Source organism: Pinus tabuliformis, chromosome 5_2, assembly GCF_031772625.1.
Source record: "Pinus tabuliformis cultivar Carrire ecotype Pingquan chromosome 5_2, CPIR1, whole genome shotgun sequence".
In the NCBI taxonomy this organism is placed as follows: Eukaryota; Viridiplantae; Streptophyta; class Pinopsida; order Pinales; family Pinaceae; genus Pinus; species Pinus tabuliformis.
The window spans coordinates 201,036,613-201,055,348 of NC_142306.1; the positions used below are offsets into that span (position 1 = coordinate 201,036,613).

The window sequence follows — 18,736 nt, forward strand, 5'->3', positions numbered from 1 at the left end:
CCGGTCTGGTCACCGGTTCCGGTTTTAAAAACATTGGTTTCATCCCTTTTAGGGCAACTTATTAGCCAATAACCAAATCTGAAAATACTCTTTTACATCAGTAATAAGTTATTGATGTGCCATGGTTGATATTTGGGGGATATTGGTCTTATCTCTTAGCGTTGTTTGCATGTTCAGTTCGTTCATTCCTGTAGAGCATACTATGGCCTCCAGTGATTGATTAATGACTTACCATGGTTGATATTGGGGAACATTTTGTATTGTGTCATATCTCAAGATTGTAGTGACATACTTGATGTATTGGTCTATTACTAGGAGGGGCGTTCCACATGGTCCCCTTTTAATTATGATTTTCTAGTCACCACATGACTAAGCTTGGACCTTGGACATGTTGTTGGTGTGACTTGGTGGTACATTGGCTTAGGAGATGAGTTCCCTAGCACATGGGGGGTGTATTTTGCAAATGGATTACACATTGGTATGATTGGCATTATACTTTTGGAAAGAAATTAGATTATGCACCCCTTTTCACATGGTTCTAGGTATTCCAGTGGTTTATTTAATGTGTTTTGAACTTCCTAGTGTGAGCGCCCTAGTTTGTTTGGGAGTTTTTGACACATATATCACCTTATTATGGTATGGATCATTGCCCCTAATGGAGCGCTCCTCTTGTTCACAAATGTTTAGGTGATTCGAGCCCTTTCAAACAACGAGTTCAAGCTACATTTGACTTGATTGGAGGCTTATCTCATGAGCTCCCTTTTTGATGTGGCTTGCGTGCACATGTGGAGTGGTTTATTATGATGTGTACCATGATTTAGGATGGAGCGCTCCCCTTCCATGGCACACATGTTGAGGCATCTTCTCATATGTATTATTTTATTTCTAGAGATGGGGCTGTCCTCTCCTCCATGGAGTTAGCCTTTTGCATGTGGATTGATGATATTAGTGGGTGACTCCTCACTCTTGGGATATAACCATTGGCACACCTTTTTAGGAGTGGTTACACCTTGGAGATCACATGGATGACCCTTTTATGCTTTGTTGGAGGGACATACACCTAGGAGGAGCCACACATGCCACTTGGAGGTGGTTGTTGCATAATTTTTGAGATTTTGTTAGTGGAGCAACTCTTGAAGATGTTTGAGGATGACGTTGGAGCCCTTCTCACAGTCTTATGCCTATTTTGAGGAGGCGTTGTACCTGTTGGAGCTCATCTTTCTTGGAGATTTGTACATGTGGCATTGGCACCCATATTTTATGTAGCATGTATATTATTATCTTATTGTTGAGGAGGTTTGAGCTTTGAATTGTTGAAGTTTCTAAGTTTACTTAGTTAAAAACCCTCCATGCACTTTATTTGATTTATTCCTACCTACTTGTTATTTTACTTAACAAGTTATTTACAATGTAAATACTGAAAATAAACACTAGTGCATGCTCAACATATTATAGATCAGCGGCTAAAGGAAACAGAAACAATCACACCATATGACACCATTATTTTTGGACCAGTGTCCCCAGAAAAACCCAATGTGGGAAAACCAGTGCAGCTACCTGAGGGTTTTCTTATTAAGCAATATCAGAGTACAATTTGGGTGCCGAAACTGGCCTACCCAACAGAGAATTTCCTTGGCAGTAATACCTCTTAGTTTCTGACAAGTTTCCTGGCTAAAACCCTGGATAATCCTTCCGGTAGCTCCTCAGCTACAATCTGCCCTAGAAACCCCAGTGTCAGCCTCTCTTTGGACTGCGTCAACCCCTCTTTACCCAACGCTGGCCCTGCGTCACCCAGATGGGTCTGCGTCAGCCTTAGGGGCCCCGCATCAGCCCTCTGGCCCTCTGCGTCAACAACGTTGGCCTCTCTGAGGCTCTACGCAACTCCCGGCTGCCTCTGCGTGAGCCCTGGCTAGCTCTTCGTCACTCTCCCGACACTATCTTTGCCTCTCTGTCTCTCTGCACTCAATGCCCCGCAGTTGCAACTCCCGATCACTAATTCTATCTCTCTTAGCAAACCTCGCTCTAGAGAATAGAATGACTGATCACTCTGGTGTATCTTCCAAGTGACCTTCAAGCCTCCTCTTATACTTTTCCTGTTGACATATCAACGACTGAGATTAAGTCCCTAATCAACGGCTAAGATTAGATCTGGCTTGATCCATGTCTTTTGGACCATTATAACACAGTTTCATATTAATACACATTAATATTTTATTTTCCCTAAGTCTAAACTTACTCCATTAAAAATATTAATTATTTTAATATCTCCTGAACTATTTAGAATCTGCCCAAACCCTTTTTGGGTATTGGAGATCTCATGTGCCCCAACCTCTCCACCAAATTTCGTGGCTAGAGCACATCCGATGCTACCCCAAATCAACACTTCCTCTTAGCGAGGATTGTGCTCTAGCAATACTCCTCACTGAGTATTACTCTGATCATCCGGCATCGGTCCCTGTGCTGATGCTAGGCCTGCTGCCCACCATCCTCCGCACTGCCGTATCCTGTACTGCCCATGGTTCTGCCACTGCCACTGCTGCATTTGTAGGACAACTCCCTTTGCCTCCATGCTGTTGCTGGTCCTTTCTCCCAACACTGCATCCACACTGCCCCTCCTCTCATCATGTTGCATCGTGCTACGCACTGCTGCACTACAGCTTAGTTACCGAGAAGTAAGTAACTAATCTCCCAATGTGACCTCCCTGTTGGGCTAGAGACACCCATTGATGCTGAAGCTCCCTTTGCCGCTGATAAGTGCTCCCTCTTTGACCTCTGCGCTGCTGCAACAACTCCTTGCATCTCGCATCGTTGCACACCTCTCTATGCCATCCTGCACTAATGCAACACTCCTGTGCCTCTCGCACCGCTGCAACCTGCTAGCCTCGTGCTGTCTCCGGACTCCTGCACTCTTGCTCTCTGCCGCTCCTTCCGCATCTGTCTCTACCCGACTCAGCCAGTCCTGCTACTCCTCTTCGGGGCTCTCGTAGCAAGGTCTAATCCAAGCAGTGTTTTTAAAACCGGAATCGGTGACCAGACCGGTCCACCTAATGAACCGGTTTACTGACTGGAACCGGTCTAACCGGGATTGGTTTGGTCTAAACGAACCGGTTTTAGAAAAATACATCAAATAATTAATTTTTAATGAAAAAACTATTTTTAAGATTTAAAACCATGATTCCAAGCCAATAGAGACAAAATATGCAAAGGTTGCTCATTTATATACCATGTAAAGGCGAATATATCAAAATGGCACCGAGTGCAATACATATCATTGACAAAATACATAAGTAATGAGGCTCTAAATGGCCTCTAGAGTGCAAAAACAAAGCCTACAAACTATGGGGCCAGTGGCCTACTACAAGACTCAAGTCTACATATATGATAATAGTGATCAACATTATCACTTGAAACTTCTCATGAGTCATCATGATCAAACTCAGTTGGTTGAGTCTCGACTCCCAAACTTTGCAGTCACAAACTTCTCTATTGGTTCAGTGACTTGAGTCTCAAACTTCTGAAGGTATTCTGCCCTAATATGCCCTATTATTTCATTTGGTGCTCCACATGGCTTTACATGGCCTCCTATCCCAGCCAAGTGTTGCTTGAACCTGTTAATACCCCCTCCTTCAATGGATTTTTGGCAATATTTGCAGATCATTTTGCCATCAATCATATCACAATGAGCCCATGCAGTATCTCTGGCTTTTGGAGGCATGATGACTACTACTTAGCTTAAACTCTGTTGTTCCACTACTCCAACAAAAACTCAACACTCTCCAAGCTCCCAAGCAAATTCACAAACACTCCAAATGAGATGTGTGAGACAAATGAGAGGGAGAAGGGCCTCTTAAAGGCTTGGAGAGGGTGTTTTTGGAGGGAAAGGACCCTTACTTTCCCTCCAAAACCCCTAAAAGACATTGAAAAAAGCGCTGACTGGGCTCACGGTGGGCTTGACCGGTAACCGACCGGTTTAGGACGGAACCGGCCGGTTTGATACAAATATCAAACCGGACGGTTCCGTCCTAAACCGGTCAGTTAGGACCGGTTAGGTCTCTTTTTTGGCCACAGAGGGTGTCTAACTCGGTTTTTTGACTGGTTCCAACGGTGGGCCTGCTAACCGGCCGGTTAGACCGGTAACCGGTTAGCTGGGCCGATTTTGAATATTATGAATCCAAGAGGCTGGGTACCTTGAGGATCCTGTCTCTCATCGCCTATAGTTCGCCTGATTACAGCTCGATGTCTCCCCACTTCTTCTCAAGTGATGCGTGTGCACTCATGGCATAGTCATCGTCTGTCAAAACTTCCTTCTCTTCTTCCTTAGACACTGGGTCGCATAATGACCCAGCTCCCCACAGTGGAAGCACTTGATCTTGGAGATATCTTTCTTCTTTCGCTTTTCCTGCTTTCCCTCAGATGCTAGGGCAACATCTTCTTCCTCCTGCTTGACTTTGATCCCCTTGCTGCTGCTACCCGTCTTCGATTGCCGCCTGATCTCTTCCTGGCGAAGAGCTGCCCACATCTCGTCCCAAGGTGGGAGAGTCCCTCTGCCCAATATACTTTGGACAAATACCTCCCAGTCTTCTGAGACAGCATTCAGGGCTGTCCTCATCATCAACTCCTGATCTGAGGTCGCTTCTATATTGATCTCGGATCTCATTCAATCCTTCGAGAAAAGTGTCAATCAGCTCTCCCTTCTTCATTTGATATGATCTCAACTGATTTTCAAGTAGCATTCTTCTCTGCACAGAAGTATGCTGGTACAATTTCTTGAGAGCCTCCCACATCTCAAATGCCGTTTCCTTCTCGGCTATGTGTGGTACTACATGATCCTTGACCCCGTCAAGGATGATGCTCTTGGCCCTCGCCATTGCCTCCTTGTACTTGTCGTTATCATTGGGATCGACTGGGATAGCTATTACCTTTAAGGCGAAGTTCTTGACACGATTTCTGTGAAGTACGGATAAGATTTTGGCCTTCCAGATTGGGAAGTTCGACGCTCCATCCAGTCTATCCTGGTCTCTTACTCCGTGTAGGGCCATGATGCTCTTCTACTTCCCTCCTGGAAGTTTTCTGTTCGACTCCTCCGAGTTTCTATTTCCCGTCTAGAAGTTCTCTTCTGGACTCCCTCTGAGTCCCAATTTCCCTCCTGGAAATCCTTCTGCCGCTGTCAAGATGCCCCCTACTCTTATCGTCTTGTGCAACCACACCACTGATCTGGGTTCTTCGGCTAGAAACCCTTGGTAGCAACTCCCTCCTCTTGGCCTTGCTCTGTCAGGTACTGTTCTAAGTACATTACCTCACTAGCTCCACTCTGCAATATTCCCACAGCCTTCTAAACCCCAGCAACCTAAAGGTGAGGGCTTCTAGGTTCTGCGCAATCCTGGCACCAGCAACCCGACCTCCTTAGCCAACTGCGTCAACCCTCCCAGCTATTGCGTGGCTCTGCTTGAGGCTCCTTTTGCCTTCCTTAGCCTTTGTGCTGCCTCTTCTCGGCTCACCCTTGATGACGCAGGCACTGCGTCACCCTTCCTTTGTTGCTGCTCTGCTAGAAACAACTTCTGTCACCTCGGGACAACTGTTTTTTGCTGCTATTGCTCCGCTCGGCTGATGTCCTTAGTCCTCCTGTGATCTGCAATCACGCTCTGATACCATGTTGAAGTTTTTAAGTTTACTTAGTTAAAAACCCTCCATGCACTTTATCTGATTTATTCCTACCTACTTGTTATTTTACTTAACAAGTTATTTACAATGTAAATACTGAAAATAAACACTAGTGCATGCTCAACATATTACAGATCAACAACTAAAGGAAACAGAAACAATCACACCATATAACACCATTATTTTTGGACCACTGCCCTCGGAAAACCCCAATGTGGGAAAACCGGTGCAGCTATCTGAGGGTTTTCTTAGTAAGCAATATCAGAGTACAATATGGGTGTCGAAATTGGCCTACCCAACAAAGAATTTCCTTAGCAGTAATACCTCTTAGTTTCTGACAAATTTTCTGGCTGAAACCCCGGATAATCCTTTCAGCAGCTCCTTAGTTACAATCTGCCCCAGAAACCCTAGCGTCAGCCTCTTTGGACTGTGTCAGCCCCTCTTTGCCCAGCGCTGGCCCTGCGTCACCCCGAGTGGGTCTGCGTCAGCCTTAGGAGGCCCTGCATCAGCCCTCTGGCCCTCTGCGTCAGCAATGTTGGCCTCTCTGAGGCTCTGCGCAACTCCCGACTGCCTTTGCGTGGCCCTGCGTGAGCCTTGGCTGGCTCTGCGTCACTCTCCCAGCTACTGTGCTACTCTCCCGACACTATCTCTGCCTCTCTGTCTCTTTGCACTCAATGCCCCTCAGCTGCAACTCCCGATCACTAATTCTATCTCTCTTAGCAAACCCCGCTTTAGAGAATAGAATGACTGATCACTCTGGTGTACCCTCCAAGTGACCCTCAAGCCTCCTTTTATACTTTTCTTGTTGACATATCAACGACTGAGATTAAGTCCCTAATCAATAGCTAAGATTAGATCTGGCTTGATCCATGTCTTTTGGACCATTCTAACACAGTTTCATATTAATACACATTAATATTTTATTTTCCCCAAGTTTAGACTTAGGGACTCCATTAAAAGTATTAATTATTTTAATATCTCCTGAACTGTTTAGAATCTGCCCAAACCCTTTCTGGGTATTGGAGATCTCATGTGGCCCAACCTCTCCACCAAATTTCGTGGCTAGAGCATATTTGATGCTACCCCAAATCAACATGAATTCTATATAATAGAGTCTCCTCTCGCTTGTAATGGTTGTTGAAAGTGCTTATAACTTTGGAGATCTTTAACTAGACTTCTGTTGAAGGCTTAATGGAAATCAATGGTGCATTCTTGTTGATGTGAGACACTCTGCTTGGAATCTCTTTGCTGGAATTTGGTGCCAATTTAATGATTTCAAGACTGGTTCTTGAGGCCCCAAGGGGAATGGTTTATCAACCATATTGGAAGTAAACTAGGTGTGAAAATTCCTTTCTTTCTGGTTTGTTTGATATTTGTTAATCAAAGTGATCTGATTTGCATCTATTATCTTAACAGAGTTGTTGCACTAGTTTATCTTCCTAGCAAATTTCACCCTTGGACCTAGCTTGAAGGTGTATCTCTTCAAGTCCCTTTCATTCATAAATATTTGTATTAGTTTCCATCATTTAGTGACTGCTGTAGCATGCATTTTGCAGCTTGGTTTTTCCCTAAAACATTGTGTAGACTCTAAACAGCCCACGAAGTCTACCCTAATGATCCCGTTTGCCCAATCTGGAATATAGGCACTTGTTTTCACTTTCAACCTGGACCTAGCTTGAAGGTGTATCTCTTCAAGTCCCTTTCATTCATAAATATTTGTATTAGTTTCCATCATTTAGTGACTGCTGTAGCATGCATTTTGCAGCATGGTTTTTCCCTAAAACATTGTGTAGACTCTAAACAGCCCACGAAGTCTACCCTAATGATCCCGTTTGCCCAATCTGGAATATAGGCACTTGTTTTCACTTTCAACCACCTCATATATGAAAAAATACGTCATTTTTTTTTTTGTTGCAAATCTGGAAATTAAAGAAATAGAAATCAGATTTGTTTAAAGTCTAGGAAACCCTCTTGTTTCATCATCTTCTCCTACGTTTATTTCCAATTTTTGTAAATATGGAATTTATTACTACAACTTTATTAGAAACTATTAGAAACCAGATCTGCTCAAGTACTAGATGCCCTTTCTATTCCTTGTACTACCATGCTGGACTTATTTTTCTTGGGAAAGCCCACTTTGTGCTGGAACAGATCTGGCCTAAAGAAAGGATAAGTACTACTGAGGTGGCAGTGGGTAGTCTTTCCAAGTTCCCTGTAGGGTCTCACTTGGTGTTTGGCACTTTTTCACCTTGAGTGAAGAACTTGGGAGGTAACAGGGCCCACCCATGCTACCTTTTTAAAAAAATAGTTATTTTTTTACAGTATGGAAATGACATTTCTATACTGGAATTTGCCAGGAGCAGTGTCCAAGTCTTTTCTGTCAAGGAAATGTTTGTCAGAAGTTTCCCAAGTGTTTTCTTACTAGAATGTTTCCCTTACAAAATTTAGCCCAACATCAGACATTTTGGTTATGCAGAAGCCATCCATCAACATCCATGCCTTTGCCCTTTTCCAGGTCCTATTCTATTATGCATATTAACATACTTAGCAAGCTTTCTCTCTTTGGTTACCTAAACCCTATCAACTATGGGATGAAAAGGAAGTGTTAAAATTGTCATAAATAGATCTGCACAATACTCGTAAACCATATGCTTCCCTTCTGTAATATTCCTATTGGAAAAATTAACAGTAATACTGAAACAATGTACAAGGAATCACAACCCAAATCAAAACATAATAGACACCAACAAAAGATTCTGGGCCATTTTATTAATATCTTGAGAACGGGTACATAAAATGAGCTGAAATGATAGAACCTGGGCTTGCTATGCAAACTGAGCAAAACCCAGAAAAGATAGCCCAAACCCAAGTGTGAAAGGATTTCCGTAGTGATCTTCGCACTACCCAAAAATAATCTGCTGCTGGCTGGAATGCTGATCTCAGGGCTGAATACTCCTCAGAATGCTCTGAAATTTTAGCCCTGGACTCCTCTTCCCAAACCCACAAAAACCCAGAAATGGTTTGGGCTGAATCCAGAAGATGAAGAAGCCCTCCGTAAGGGTGCAAGTAGCCCTTTCGCTGGCTATAAGCCCTATTGGAATTCTTCCCTATATATTTCTCTTAAAATTTTGAAACTTTAATCTCGGCCTCTCCTCCAAATATCCACAAAAACCCAGAAAGGGTTTGGCTCCACTCCAAGTTGAGAGGAAACCCACAAAATGGTGTGAGTTGCCCAACTAGCTGCTGCTACGTTCTGCTGAAGGAATTATCTGCTGGAACAATCCACAACCTCCTCCACTGAAGAATCCACTCCACTAAAAATCTCCCTCCCGGAATGCCAAAACCACCAGCTCTCTAGCCTCCCAATCTGCTCCTCTCTATACCTGCGCAGGCTCTGCCAAAAAGGCCCACACACTGCCAAATCAAGATAAATTTGTCCCCAATATCCCTGCACTTCAGCCCTGCAAATGCATCACAAAATCTCTGGCATAAGATAGGAAAATCTTCTGCAAATTGGCCGGTCTTCTATCTTGCTCAATGTTTTAAAACCAAAACCGGTGATCGGACTGGTCCACCTAATGAACCGGGTTTCGAACTGGAACCGGTTGAACCGGGATTGGTCAGGTTTAAACAAACCGGTTTTAGAAAAATACATTAAATAATTAATTTTTAATGAAACAAAACTATTTTTAAGATTTAAAACCATGATTCCAAGCCAATAGAGACAAAATATGCAAAGTTTGGTCATTTATATACCATGTAAAGGTGAATATATCAAAATGGCACTGAGTGCAATACATATCATGATTCATCGACAAAATACATAAGCAGTGAGGCTCTAAATGGCCTATAAAGTCCAAAAACATTGCTGCAAGCTATGAGGCCATTGGCCTACTACAAGTCTACAGTGTACACATGATCAATCATCAAATTCATCACCACTACTAGACACAGGATCATCATCAGGAGCTACATTGACATCATCTGGTTTAGAGTCCAAGGATGCCTCAACCTGATCTGCAACCTCAGTAGCAATGCTACCAATAACAATAGAAGTGGATCTAATGGAAGCACGAGTGTGTCGAGCTGCATGACTAGTGCCTTCCATTGGTTCTTTGCCTTTCTTTGATGCCGCCACTGATCCTGGTTCTGATGCCGCCACTGAACCTGGTTCTGATGCCGCCACCAAATCTGCTTCATCCCTCGCTAATGCCATGTCGATATCAAAATCAGCATCAAACACATGATCTTCAGTCTCCTCTACCCATTCTGATGTTGGATCAATATTGTCCAACACAATGGGATCTAGATCAGGGGTTTTGTTCATCATTTGGTTCCTCCTTAATCGAAGGTTGTATTGCACGAAGACAAGATCATTTAACTGTTTTTGTTCCAAATGGTTTCTTTTCTTCGTGTGTCTGCACTAAAAAACGGAGCAATTGCGCTCACACCCTAAAGCATTGCAAGTTTGGTTGAGGACTCTGATTGCAAACTTTTGCAATTGAGGACACTGGCAGCCAAATGACTCCCACCAATGTGCTGCAAAGAAAAAGACATTAATTAGTAACTTAGTTCATTTCATTACTTATTTACAAATTACAAGTATTTATAGATAATTTGAATTGTAAATTTGTAAACAATCTAATTTGAAAAGATAAACAAATTGGAACTTGGAATTGCGTACCTGGTTGATCCACATCTCTTGCCATCTTTGCCAAGTTTTTGCCAAAGGTACCAATTGCCATACTGAAAACAGTAAGTTGTCTATGTATTTTCAACTGGTCTGCATGGCTAGGGACAATGTGCTCCAAGCAATCAATCAATCCAACTCTGACCTCCCATCTTGCAGATCTCCTAGCCGAGCTTTATAATGATACTTTGGGTTCAAAAAATACTGAGCTGCATGTATAGGACGATGGAGTTGATTGTTCCATCTGTTATCAATGATCTCCCATATCCGGCCATATTTAGCTAACCTGTCTTTGTAAGCTCCCTGTATCTGATCCTTTGCCTGATCATAGCCTCATAAATGTAGCTCATGGCCAATTTTTCCCCATCCACCATCCTTAGCACCTTAACAAGGGGCTTGGTAATTTTCACAAGCTCTACAGACCTTTTCCAAAAATAATTGTCAAACACTTTCTTTTTGGTGTCTTTGCCATCTTGTCTACGAGCTCACCGAGGTTCAGTCCAATCATCAGAAGAAAACATTTTTTGCAGGTTTTTATGTTGACCATTAAGACATTGCAACATGAGGAAGTGAGTTACAAATCTCGTAATTGTAGGCCTAACAAGCTCTTTGCCCCCATTGTTTTTCCTCATTAGGTTCAATACCCATGAGTGGTTGTAAATGTATTTTTTAATGCACTTGGTGTGCTCTACAATGTTTTTTACCCACTCCACTTTGCCTATGTCCTCAAGAATGAGGTCTATGCAATGTGCAACAGGAGTAGTCCAAAATATGGTCCTATATTTGGACTCAAGCATCTTTCCAGCAAGAACATAGTTTGAGGCATTATCGGTGATGACCTGCACAACATTTTTCTCCCCAACTTCCTGAATAATGTCATCCAAAATCTCAAATAGAAGGGCTGCATCCTTCACCTTATCAAATGCATCAACTGATCTCAAAAACATGGTTCCTTGAGGGCAAGAAATAAGGAAATTAATGATAGCGCAGTTCTTTCCATCGGTCCATCCATCTGAAATGATGGAACAATCCATTTTGAGCCATGAATCTTTGTACTCAGCCAAATACTCATCAATGGAAGAAATCTCTTTTTGCAAAAGAGTTCCCCTCAAGTCATGCATACTAGGGCCTTTGAAGCCCTTTCTTGCAGCTATAACAGAGTCCCACATAACTTGGTAATAAGGTGAGCGAGCAACATTAAATGGGATATCTGAATCATACCACCATCTAGCAGTGTATTGATGAGAAGTTTCTTTGCGTTGTTTTTTCCAATATTGATCCAAAGTGGGTTGAAGGTTTGGCTGGGAGGAAGTGGGATTAGAAGAGGCAATGTTGGTAGAGGATGAGAAATAGCTTTGGATGTTTGTTCTCTTTGTTCCTTTTGATAGTTGGCCAAAAGAAGGATGAACATAGTGAAAGGGGTCATTGGTGGAAGGGATAGAATAGGAGTCTTGAATCTCATAATCATCATACCCACTCTCTTTCATGGCTTCTAATAATTCCCTCTTCCTTGCAATGTCATCTTGGATGGCCTTCTCCTTAGCCTTATCCTCATGAAATTTTTCAAGCTTGGAAAGGTATTCTGCCCTAATAGGACCTAACACTGCATTTGGTGCATCACATGCCTTTACTTGGCCTCTTACCCCAGCCAAGTGTTGTTTCAATCTAAGAATACCCCCACCTCCAATAGGTTTATGGCATAATTTGCATATCATTTTTCCATCAATCACATCACAATGAGCCCATGCACTGTCCTTTCCTTTTGGAGCCATGTTTGCTTGAAATAATTACAATTTGCACAGAATTATACCATTAAAAAAAAAGATTGCAGCTATGAAACATGGAAAACCAAAGCTAAATTTAGGAAAACAATTGCACATGTAGTCTACAAAATTTGATAGCATAGAACTAGAGATTTGATAGCATAGATGATAGAAGTTAGAAGTTTATAACACAAAAAAATTTAATACATAGACAACAGTGAAATGAGGAATTTTCAAGTGAAAATCCTTACCTAGAAATGCAAACTAGCTTCTTTAGCCTCTTTTTGAAGATGCCAACTCCACTGACAGCTCCAAACTATCTCCAAAATAGCTCCAACTCCAACTCCAAGCCTCCAAGATGACTACTCCAACAAAAATTCAATACTCTCCAAGCTCCCAAGCAAATTCACAAATACTCCAAATGAGATTTGTGAGACAAATGAGAGGGAGAAGAGCCTTTTAAAGGCTTGGAGAGGGTGTTTTTGGAGGGAAAGAACCCTTACTTTCCCTCGAAAACACCCTAAGCACTTGGGAAAAGTCACTGTGTGGGTCCTCTGCGGCCGTGGTAGCTAACTCGCTAGTTTAAGATGGAACTGGCCGGTTTAGGATGGAACCGGCTGGTTTGACCACAAACCGTTCGGTTCCGTCCTAAACCGGCCGGTTAGGACCGATTAGGGCAAATTTTCGGTGAAATGGTGGGTCAAACTGGGTTTTTCTGCCGGTTTGACTTGGTGGGCTTGCTAACTGGCCAGTTTGACCGGTTACCGGTTCAAACCGGTTGGTTTTTAAAACACTGATCTTGTTATAGCTGATCCACTAGGGAAAGACTCCTACAATGAAGCTCTGTGAGTGCCCTGAAGGAACAATCCATTTTCCTCACTAGGGAGACACTCGAAGTTCTCCAAAATTAGGGTGGAAATTCCACTTGAAACTCCTGTGCTAAATAGTACTTATCTACTTGTGTTAAACAACTCCAAGAGAAAATGAAAGGTGAAGTGTAATAGTCAAAAGATGATCAACAAATGAGTCCATCCTCTTTTTATAATTTCTCCCCATGCTTCTAGACTCCTTTTTAATGTTATCTTATTGGTGGGGGCCATTTTCCACTAAGTGACTTTTGCCGCCATTTTAATAAAACAACAATTTGCCACCATTCTCCAATAAAATAATAGTTGCCACCTTTCTCCAATAAAATTAATATTTGTTTATTTTTACCTAATATTACCATGTTAATTTTAGATAACAATGGTATGTTCTATGCTTGCAACAATTACTTCAATATATCTTTTATTAGCCCAATGTCAATTCCACATTAATTTCCAATAGCAGTTACATAAACCATTATTTCACATTGACAGTAACTGTAGATAGAACATAAACAATAGAAGACAAGTCAAGACAAGAGAACACCAATATTTGGCTCAAGCCAAGGAAAAACCCCAAGATGGGGAAAACCCTTAATCAATCCTTCTTATTATCAAATATCAAATGTTCAGCAGAGAGAAAGTCCAATAGAGTACAATGATGAGAGTCAAAGTCAATGTGAATTGACTTTTGCAAATTACCCAAAACAATGTATATCTGATCAGCTTGATGAAGGACTGCAATTCTGAAAAGTCAACAGCAGTCAACTTGCCCTAACCAGTCAGCAGTCAAACTTGCCTTCTTGAGCTCGGTCAACCTTAGTCAAACTCGACCTTCCTTGGTGGTCAAACAGCAGTAAAAACAGTCAACAAATCAGCAGTCAAACCTAGTCAAATCATGTAGTCAACCTGCGGTCAAAACAGTCCTGCAACTCTGTGGTCAACCCTGGTCAAACAGCTCCTTTTGCCTCGGTTTTTGTGCCAGATAATGCGGCCTGCTTGGACAGACCTATCCCTGGTCAAAATGCAGTCAAACAGTCCTTCTAAAGTCCAGAAGTCAATGCTGGTCAAAGTCTCCTCACAACAGAAAGTCAACACAGGTCAGATCAGCCCAAGAAACTTCGCACGTGTGGATGAGTAGCTGCCTCAGATGTATGAACCAATCAGATGAGGAGAGAGAATGTTGTGTGAGTGAATGTGCCAAATGAGGATGAAAGTCTCCTTTATTTATATGCGTTGGAGGGGGATCAATTTGTCTAATTGACCCCAAGCCGACCTTGACCAATTGTGCTCTTGTGGGCTTGACATCAAAAACATATTTCTCCTTGTCTGATTTCAGTGCTTCTGAAAAGAGGAATTTTGTCCAAACATCATCTTAGGTCAATGAGCTGCCCAGAGTGGAATTTGGCCCTAGTTGCACATTCTAACATACCAAAATTGGGTGAAATTCCTTAGTGATTCCCATGCTCACAAAACTGGGGATATTACGCCCTTTAAAATATTGTCTTTCTTGTTTGAGAAAATAAGAATGGAGTACCCTGTAGAAAGAAAGTTACTACAATAGATCCTTGCTGATTCCAGCTTTTAGCAGTACAACTGGGGATGGTCCATGAGATGGAAAAATAAACATAAACCTGGAAATCTGCTGAGACAAGGTTTTTAGGTTCTCTAGAAGTGGTTATGTATCCATGTATTATGTAATTGCAGGTTCACCCTCAACGTGCTTGAAAATCCTGTTTCTTTTAGTGAAGGGGCAAGCTTCATCTTGCCTTCCTGCTTTAAAAATGCCTTAAGGTCCTACATGGTTAATGGAGACTTTGAAATTTGAAACATGCTTAATGGAGAATTTGAAATTTGAAGTGGATGGGGTTATCAACCTCCCCAAACCAACCATATCCAGCTCAAATAGAAGCATCTTTTGTGGCCTGAGAAACCTCGAGTCTTAAGTCTCCCAATTTTTAAGCTCATGGTCTGTATTATCTAGCGGTAGCCTCAATTACTGACTGATAAAAGAATGTGGTAGTGCCCTATTACTAGAGCACCTTACATGACTTATTTCATCTGAGATAACTCTTTCAAGCAGCATTCTTTGGGGGCTGCCATCTTAAGTCTCCCAATTTTTAAGCTCATGGGCTGTATTATCTAGCGGTAGCGTCAATCAATGACTGATAAAAGAATGTGGTAGTGTCCTATTACTAGAGCACCTTACATGATTTATTTCATCTGAGATGACTCTTTCAAGCAGCAATCTTGGGGGGCTGCCATCCTGCTTTTGCAAATGCCTTCAACTCTACACTCAATTCAGGTTAATGTATTTGAACAGTTATCCAAGGTAGTTAATATTTTGTTAGCATATCAGACGATTGGTTGAGGTGTTAAATTTATGACAAATACTTGGACTAAATTTTTGAGATAAGCCTGGTCCTACAACATGCTCCAGACAATGTGAATATTTCACTTATAATATCAGACATATATTTGTAGAGAATGAAAGAGTTGCACAAAGGTAAGGACCTCAAGGGAGAAAAGATGCTACGAGTGAGTGTAGAGGGTGGTGGTTGTTCTGGATTTCAGTACAGTTTTACCTTGGACGACAATCGGAACCCAGATGACAGGTAATGTTAGTACTTTCTGTGGAAGATTGATGATGTTTTTTTTACAGGTTTTTTTGAAATAGGGGGGTTTTATTATGTCCCAGAGGTAGAGCTATTCTCTCCCTAAGATATTAAGAATGATATTTTCTTGGATCTGCAATCAGGGTTTTCGAGAAGGAAGGCATCAAAGTGGTTGTGGATGCAGTTTCCTATGGATTTGTCAAAGGTGCAACAGTAGATTATGTTGAGGAGCTCATCCGATCCTCATTCATGGTTAGTCATCTCTTTGCTGTAATCAGAAAATATGTGACTGTCCCAATTTGAGATTTGCTTAACCTCATTATGTTGTGTGCATTTAATATAATTCAATTGCAGATGCCTTCAACAATATCTTCAAACATAAATTGCTTTTCTTACTGATTTAAGTTGTAAATAGTACTAATGGTCAGTGTTTCTAGGTGGGCTGGAAAGTAGTCGAGTATTAAAATTGGAGATGACTCATTTACACAATGCACTTTGTTTTCTTCAGTAAACTTTTTGCATATCTTAAACCAGCATGCCAATAAATTTCATCAAGATCAGTCTATGGATGATGGTACCTCTTGTACTTGTTAGTCTCATTGATTTGGGTTTTTGGTCATTTGTTGGACATTATTGAAATCATGTTATCTTAGCTTAACTGGAAGGTTTCATATATAGCGTTTGTTATAAACTTTTGTTGTGTTACAGACATTCAGGTTAGTTGCATTTTCTTTGGAAAAAGAAGGTTCAGTTCCTGATCCTTCTATGCTTATTGCCTGTTTTATAAGAATTTGATGTTTCCACATCATGCATTAGTCTGATGCAGTGATCTGTCCATACATCCCTTTCAAAGCCAAATGTCAAGGCACAGCAATCATACATACATCATAACATAATTATTTCTGTGCCATTCTTCACCTGGAATCATTCTTTGTTACACAACTAAGTGTATGCGAACTAAATCACAAGGGGACTGTTGAGAAATCGAAATTGTGGCAGTTAAACGATTTTTCTTATTATGACATTATCTTGTGATAGTTTATTATTATTATTCTTTCATTCAATTTATCTTTTCATTATCATCAAGACTAATGTCAATCAACAAATAGAAGAGGACACAAGATGTAGGCACGCAGCCAGGGCAAAACCCCACTTTAGGGGAAAACCCGATCAAGAATTCTTCGTTCAGTAGATTCAAAACAAGATGAGATAACCAAGACCCTCACAACCTAGACTAGAGACTTCCTCCATCAAGTCATCCTTGTTTGATCTTCTTCAGTTTGTCATTCATGTCACTGTGTGAGCACCGAGTCCTTATCACTGTGATAGTACCGAATTCTTGTCACTGTGATAGCAACAAAATCATCTTCACTGTGATAGCATCGAGACCTTGTCACTGCACCGAGACCTTGTCATTGTGGCAGCACTGAAACCTTGTCACTGCACCTAGACCTTGTCACTGTGGCAGCATCGAAACCTTGTCACTGCACCTAGACCTTGCCACTGCCCCAAAATCATCTCTGCAATCTACATTGAAGTCATCTCTTCATTATACTGTGCCTTCTCCAAAATTCTATCTCTCCGAGATCACCGAAAAACTATCTCTGAGATCACTGAAATTCCTCTCTGAAATCTGAGCTCTGAACTGTGTGTAATGTGAAGTCCCTGTGCTTGTATATATAGTGGTTTGTCCATCATAAATGAGCCTAAAACAGAGACACATCTCTTCATGTATTCATGTCGGACATGAGTTCATTTGATGATAATTCCTTTGAGGCCGACTTGAAAGAGACTTTGAGGAGGCTGACTTCATGAGGACTTATTTGACAGCAAGGAGACTTTGATGAAGGAGTCTTTGACCAAACTAACATTGACTTTTGACTCAAGTAAACAATCCTAAAGCCTACAATGGAGGCTTGACCTACGACAATTGACCAAAGCTTGAAACCCATGCTTTAACAAGTCAATTCAATTTAATAATAAATTTTTTTTTACTTTCTTTTGACAAATATATTACATTTTGACTTCAAGTATGATTATGAAGACCGAACTTAGTTACATTCTTCAATAGGGACATGCACAAAAATGCATATATGAAAGAATTCAAGGGACATACAGAATCGAGGGCATATTGACAGAATTGCATGGTACATATATGCATTTATATACTGGATCATGAATGCGAGAACCTTATTATATTTTCATGTATATATTAGATTACTAGGTCTTGTGGGCCAAACAATGTTGCACGAAGCGGGAGCGAAGCGGAAGCGTTTTTTGGAAGCGGGGACGCCGAAGCGTCATTTTCCAAAAATCTAGGAAGCGAAGCGTCCGCGGAAGCGTCTGCTATATATATATATCATTGTTTTACAAACCGGCCGTTTCGAAACCGAAACGGCCGAGTCGAACCGAGTTGAAGCCTTGAGGAGTGACCCGGTAGAAAAACCAGTCTGGGAGGCCGAGTCATGACTGACTCGGCCGAGTTATTGCATGACTCGGCCGAGTCAGTCATGACTCGGTCAACCCGGCCGTTTTGCACATCTACTCGGCCGAGTCATTAAATTCAGCCAGTCACCCAAAGAAACAACGATTTTTCTATTTTTTTTTTAACTTTTTAACATTTGGCTGATTGTTGGGGACTCCAAGGTGTTTTCTAAATTGGTTAAGTGCTATTTGGGGTCCATTCCCCTCTCCTAGTATTGATATGATGTTCAAATTTCATGGTAATGTTAAATTCTTAAAGTAAAAGTGACATTCTCCTTAATCTTCATTTTCATCCTTTTACTTAAATTTTTAACATTACCATGAAATGACTCAGGATGTTTAAGAGTGGTTCCAGCCTCATTGGATTTCATATGGAGAAAGTAGAATTTTAGATTTCATTCAAAATCCAGCAGACTTATCATTTTTTCAGGGTTTTAGGATTGGAGGATTGCAATGTTTCCATTGAATTTTGTCATGTATTAGGGTATGGAACTCGTATTTAATCAAGAGCACCAATCCCTCTGTGTACCTTGATGTTAGTGACATTGGTTGTTGAACTCCTCTGGGATTCGCTCTCAAACCTGGAGCTTCTGAAAATGTCGCTTCTGCTCCCGTTTTCGCTCTCGCTCCCCACTTCCGCTCCTGCTCCCAAGTAACACT

At 41.5% G+C, this 18,736-nt stretch overlaps 1 protein-coding gene across 1 annotated transcript in view; it reads left to right on the forward strand.

Annotated features, from left to right (window-relative positions):
- The window catches only part of LOC149158257 (Iron-sulfur cluster biosynthesis family protein), a 90,472-nt gene that overhangs the window by 18,998 nt on the left and 52,738 nt on the right, over positions 1-18,736 (forward strand). Inside the window, exons 2-3 of the mRNA XM_089436164.1 lie at positions 15,462-15,592; positions 15,736-15,844. Of these exons, the coding sequence (XP_089292290.1) occupies positions 15,462-15,592; positions 15,736-15,844 (240 nt within the window). The remainder of the gene's footprint in view (positions 1-15,461; positions 15,593-15,735; positions 15,845-18,736) is intronic.